General features: G+C 35.1%; 1 protein-coding gene across 1 annotated transcript; it reads right to left on the bottom strand.

Moving 5' to 3' along the window:
• Positions 1-3,608: 3,608 nt before the first annotated feature.
• Positions 3,609-5,044, bottom strand: LOC124842462 (Chaperone DnaJ-domain superfamily protein). Its single transcript, XM_047318952.2, has one exon. It carries the CDS (start codon positions 4,934-4,936, stop codon positions 3,923-3,925), a length of 1,014 nt encoding a protein of 337 aa, XP_047174908.1. The 5' UTR covers positions 4,937-5,044; the 3' UTR covers positions 3,609-3,922.
• Positions 5,045-6,420: the final 1,376 nt, after the last annotated feature.

Below are 6,420 nucleotides of genomic sequence, written 5' to 3'. Positions count from 1 at the left end.
AGCTTCCTTTACCTTTGAGCATGAACGAACGTCCTAGAGACCGAATATGGTTTGTCTGACTAAAATTTCTTCTACCCTCACGCTCAACAAATCTTCAAACTAAACCAAACAACAGAAGACCAACAAAGGCTCAGACAAGATGAAATCATGAAACCAGAAATTGGTTTGCATGTACCAGATAACGAACGGCTAATGAGAAAAAGAACTTACCAGTTCAGAATTCGAAACCGATCAGTTCAAACTGAAGCTCTGGACGCCGAAAATGTTTCCACGATGCCTGAACGGAGATCGGAGAAGAGAAAGGGTGTGAATTGGTAGAGAGAAGGGAGAGTTTTTAGAGAGAAGTAGGAGAATTTGAGAATATCAGTGTTTGGAGAAGAAGATGATGCAGAGGGTGTGACGTAACTTTCAAAAACTCAGTTTTGTTTAAAACGAACGTTCGCTCATCTGCTGACACCTGCATTCCACTATCTGATTTTCGGATCCTCGTCGCTTGACACCTGGTGTCCGTTCAGAGGGGTTTTGGGTGCGTTTTTAATGGTTCTGACATATTTAATCATTAACAGTAAAGATTTCTTTTAACCCGTCTTTTTATTTTAATTTATTTTCCAATATAATTTTTAACTATCATAATGTTTAATTTTTAATTATATTATTTACTTTTTATTATATACAAAGATACACATGAACTTTAAGAGTATATATTAGATAAAATAATAATAGTGGAAAAATTCTAGGTTTGAAAAGTTATTTTGAAACCTACATTTTTCCTCTCATTTCATTAACTAATTTTTTTTATATTTTTAATCATTTATCTAATCTTAATTAAGAAAAATAAGATAATATCCATAAATTGATAATTAAATAGTATTACAAAATAAATAGTATATTGTTTGCTATATAATCTTGAGTACATTCTTGCGTAATTATTATAATGTTACAATAGATTTACTCAAAAATAACTGATGAGAGTTCTTTTGAGTAATCTCAAAAGAATTTATATCACGATCCTGATTTGAGTGGTTGGATAAGTGAGGAAGAAGCTGAGACCAACTTCATTGATAAATGGAGACTGAGAAAAATCATTTCGCAAAAAGATGACCATCTTAATACGAGTTTGAGCAAACACGCTTTCCGCCATCTATATTTCCTTCCGCTGCACGACTCTATAATGGTACTGATTATTCCGAAAATCATCCTTCTTCGTTCCTCCAATCCTGTAGATGGAGTAGTCTCAGCGTTCATCAAGATTCCTTAAACGTTCTATTTGCAATTTCTTGGTGAATAGTCCTAAAGGGACAATTTTTCTTTATTCACTTGACACTTCAAACATATAAAAACAATTGAAAAAGTTTTCAAAATGTTAGATGATGTTGTTTGGAGAAGAAAATGTTGTTCAAGTTGTCATTGATAATGCTGCAAATTTCAAGGCAGTTGGAGAGTTATTGATGTGAAAAAGGGAAAAATTGTTTTGGACTTCATGAACAGACATTGCATTGATTTGATATTTGAAGATTTTGAAAAAAATTTAAAGATCCATCAATTGACAATTAAGAAGGGATGAAAAATTACCACTTACATTTGTAGAATATCAATGTTGATTTCTTCGTTGAAAAAGTTCACTAAAGGTACATACTTGATAAGAACGAGTGTGAATAGATTTGCCACGACTTATTTAACTCTTGCTTGTCTTCATGAATTGAAGGCATCATTGTTGGCCATGTCTAGCTTTGAGGAGTGAAAGACAAGCAAGTTTGAAACTTCACAAGATGAGAGGAAAGTAGAACATGTGGTATTAGATAGCCAGTTTTGGAAGAATGTCTCCATATGTCTGAAAGTTGTTGTCCCTCTTATGATGGTCTTAAGATTAATGCAATGAGTTTCATTTATTAAGAGATGGATTGTGCAAAAGATAAGATTAGATCCAAGTTTAACAATATTAAAAAAAGATAAATTTTCAAACTTTTACTCATTCAAAGTTTAATTAGTTATTATGTGTGAAATTATTTCTGATATAGCATAATTGGTTTGGTAATTATATATAGTTATAAACAGGTTTGGAGAATAATTAATGCTCGATGAAAAATCATCTTCTGAACCTCATTTCCACTATGAACCTAACTTTAGATGTGACGATGATGGAGAGGTGAAAAAATGATTATACATGTGCACAAAAAGATTAGTAACAAATATGGCAGAAAGAAGAAATTTACAAATTATTTAATTTCATTATGGTAGAGGACTTTTTAGAATGATAGATGCAAAAAAGTGCAGAAAGTAGTTAAATCATAGAGAATGGTCGCACATGTTAGGTGATAGAACTCTAGAGTTGAAGAGATTTGTTATTAGAATTCTAAGCTCGACTTGTAGTTCTTCTAGATGTAAACATAATTGGAGCTTATTTAGAGTGGTAATTTAAATTATTTATAATTTATAATTTTCTTTGTTATGTTTATATCTTCACTAAAAATATTATATTTCATTTTAGGTTCATACAAAGAGAAAGAATCGTTTGCATAAAAAAATTAATAATTTAGTTTATATAATGTATAACTACAAATTGAAAAGTAAAAAAAATTCAAAAAATTATTGCTCTTCTTTTTTATGACATTGAATCAAATGATAAATGATAACTAAAGAGCCAGATGATATTGTTGAAAGTTGAAGGTGAAAATGATGGTGAAAATATTCACCTAGATTGAACAACAACAGATTTAGATACTCTTGATAACATAACATTTAGAAATAATCAAAATGCACAATATTGATTAGAGGAAGAGTTGGATAAGATTATGACAAAGATAATGATATCATTATTAAAGAATTAGACATAGAGATTTTGCCATTTCATTTTATATTTTATAATATTTTTATGATTAATATTTATATAAACTTATGTATTTGAATTTATATAATTTTGTTATTTTCATGTAAAAGACTTTACGAGTCGGGTTAAAAAAACTCTCTTTGGTGGCAAAGTACCCCAAAGAGAATCTATAAATGGCAAAGTACCCCCTCCTTATTATCGGATATTCATTCTCTTTTGAACTTTTCAGAGCATTCTCAGCACTGTTTATCTGGTGGTTGGCACGCAGGATTAATTCACATGCCTCCACACACATTCAATGTAAAGTTAAAATCACTGTGATTACTTCAAACACACATGCATGGAACATTCATCAATTCAAATCATCCATCCAAAATTAACTATCAAAATGGTATTTAATTTTAAGCATCAGTGTGTGATAGATAGTAGAATTTTCCACCCATCTCAGATTAAGAAAAAACAGGGTACCCCAGTATGAGAAGGTTCCTTACCATTTGAATCCATGATTAACTAGAACTAGTCACCAAGTCACAACTATACAACTGTGTCAGGGCTCACCCTCCCCCCAGTAAACAACACATTTCAAGTTAAGAATTTGAACATAAACAAGTCATCAAGAATGTGCATGTTCTGATTACCAGTTACCAAGAGCATTCCTGACTCTATACTACATTGAACACCCACTAACAGTGCTATAAAGCTCTGCAACAAAACCTCAACTACGATCACATCAGTTCATTCATAAGAACTCGCAGTATAACCACAACAACAACCACCACAATTCAAAACCATGTCCATGGCATTGAAGGTGTAAGCTTTCCCCCAGTTAGGAGAACAAAATATTTTCAATTCTCTTCAAAACAACTGAATGAAGTTAAGGGCCTTAAGGCCTTCTGAATCTACTTTCAACAAAAGATAACCGGCCACATTGTTCTACTTCTCAACAAGGCATACAACATTAAACCCTATAGCAAAAACTACAGAGACAAAGAAAATACCCCAATTCAAGAGATAAAAACCAGTTAACCATATCTACAGACAAAAAAAAACAGCTAAATAACAGAGTACCTACAAATCTTCATTCACATTCACTTCTCATGACTGCAATGGATACTTCCTCGGCCTCCCCCTCTTCTTCTTCGGCCCAGTCCCGTTCATCGCTCTCGCGGCCACCGTCGTCGCAGACCTAGTCACCCTCGCCGGCACCGGCGTCGCCTGCGCACCGTTATCTGCCGGCACGGGCATCCAATTCGGCAGAGAAGAAGCCGGTTGAGACGCGGGCGGAGGCGGAGGAGGAGGGGGCTGCGGTGCTGGCACTTCCACCGCCGCCTCTTTCTCCGGTGAACCAAAGTTACCCATTACAAACCCCATGGGGAAGAAGCCCCAGCAGCAATAATACGCGTCCTGGCCGGGGACCAGCGGCGGCAGCGTCGGAACCGCCACGCCGTGGAAGGATCTATCGCAATTCTGGCACCGTAGACAATTACCCTCGTAAATCCTAGGGTATTCATACAAACAGTAACAGTAGGGACACGCGGTCCAGAAAGTTGAGTTTCTCCTGCGGGAACTTTCATCAGCGTGAATCTGATCGCGGGCAGAGGCACTGTTGCGGGTGTTTGGCCCGGGTTCAGGCCCAGGCCCAGGCCTGCGGACTGAGAGCTTTTCCTGCTGGACCCATCCGGGAACTGACAAATCGACGCGGGAGAAGAATGAGAGCTCTTTGTCGTACACAGACTTCTTCACGGGATCGGAAAATAGAGCCCACGCGTCGGCGACGAGCTTGAAGGCGTGGTCAGCGTAGGCGAAGCGGGACTTATCGGGGTGGAGGAGGAGCGCAAGGCGGCGGTACTGTTTCTTTATGACATCAAGGTCGTCGGACCGCCGATCGACCTGAAGGATGGCATACCAGTCTGGGTGGTTGTTGACGCGCTTGTCGGCGGCGAGGAGCACGTCGACGATGGCGAGGATCTGGTCAGAGCCTTCGAGAAGAGGTTCAGTTTCCTGCGCGAGGAGGGCGAACTCGCGCGAACCCATCAAATCACGGTTCTGGAGAAGCTTCTCCGCGATCCCAATGAGGCGCTCCGCTTCGTTGCGTGTTGCGTTGTTCATTCTGAAGCGGAGCGGAGGATGAGTACAGGTGAGGTGTTGAAAGGCTCACACAGTGAAGTTAGTCACTCTGTAGCTGGAAGATGACCATGGGAACTCTATTTTAGGTTTTTCTTATATTGAACTTGATGAATTTGTTTAATTAATGTAAAAGGAAGAAAATATAATATTTTCTAGAATTTTTTTAAACTGATATTTACTATTTTATTTTAGATTTTTTATCATATGAACAACATTTGCTACTTCATTTATGGTTGTATTAGTTTCTCTTTTTATTTACTACAAAAACCTTTTTGGATGATCTTGGTGTGCTGGCTTAAACATTTAAACATTGAAAGAAAATAAATAAATATTAATTATTTTAAGAGGTTGCTTTGAATATTTCTAACAAAAACAAATTATGTCCACATTTATTTTAAACATTAAAAAAATAAAACAAAATAGTTTTTCAACTTTTACTTTTCAAAAACATGTAAAACTGTAAATTACTTTTTCTTATATTACTTTTCAAATAAATAAAAAACTGAAACATTTTCAATAGAAATTTCTTACCAGAATTTTCTAAACCATTTTCTTTTATTTTTCTAGTAGTTTTGTCACTTCATGATGTCATATGCTTTTTAAAAAAAAATTAGTGCACAGTTCTGTTTTAGAACAAATATTTATATTTTTATAATTATTTATTTCGGTTAATAATGTCTAAAATAAATTATGCTTAGAAATTGATTTTGCTTTACTTAAAAATTAGTATTTATGTTTTAAAGAAACACTTTGGAAAAAAAGACTTTTCTTAAATTTAAGAAAATGAGTGTCACCCAATATATCTTGAGTGGTAGATTTGGTCCAAATAATCTGATTTGTTGGAATCTAGAAACTCAACAGGAAACCACTAGTCATGTTATTTTATAATAATATTTAATACAAATAAAAGATAAAGATAAGGTTTAAACCTCCTGGTTGGTCCTTATTTTTTACGGTAATCTCAGTTAGGGCTTCATTTGTGTAACTGTTTCAATTGAGTCATATTTTTTTAAAAATAAGCCAATTTTATCCTAACCGTTAAGTGCTCTCAGACAACGTTAAATTGAGCTAATATGTTAATAATGACGTGCATAGTTTGATTAGATGAAATTTTTGGAAAAAAAACACTCAGAAAAGAGGCAATGCATAAAGGATGGAAAATCCTTTTATACAGCCAAAGGTTCTTGAATCACTCAAGAACCTAGGATAATCACTCTCACTAAGATAGAAGGGAGAAAACCCTAATTTCTTTTCATGCAAATCTAACTTATCCATTTCATTCCAAAAAGTTAAGGTTATAAGGGTTAGGGTGTTGTTCCCTCCACCACCACACCTTTCTCCCTCCACCTCCCATTTACTATTTTGCCCCTAAGTAAAATTTTTTTTTAGGGTTATTTTTTAATTTTAGCCATTCACAACCTATTCCACTAATAACTTATTCCAGTCCTTCGTATATGAGTAAAATA

Source organism: Vigna umbellata, chromosome 7 (genome assembly GCF_029865625.1).
Source record: "Vigna umbellata cultivar VRB3 chromosome 7, Vumbellata_1.0, whole genome shotgun sequence".
Lineage (NCBI taxonomy): Eukaryota > Viridiplantae > Streptophyta > Magnoliopsida > Fabales > Fabaceae > Vigna > Vigna umbellata.
This window is presented reverse-complemented; position numbering and strand designations above follow the sequence as displayed.

Bases quoted from the DNA above. Each gene is read 5' to 3' on its own strand.
- LOC124842462 (XM_047318952.2), bottom strand. From the start codon at position 4,936: ATGAACAACGCAACACGCAACGAAGCGGAGCGCCTCATTGGGATCGCG.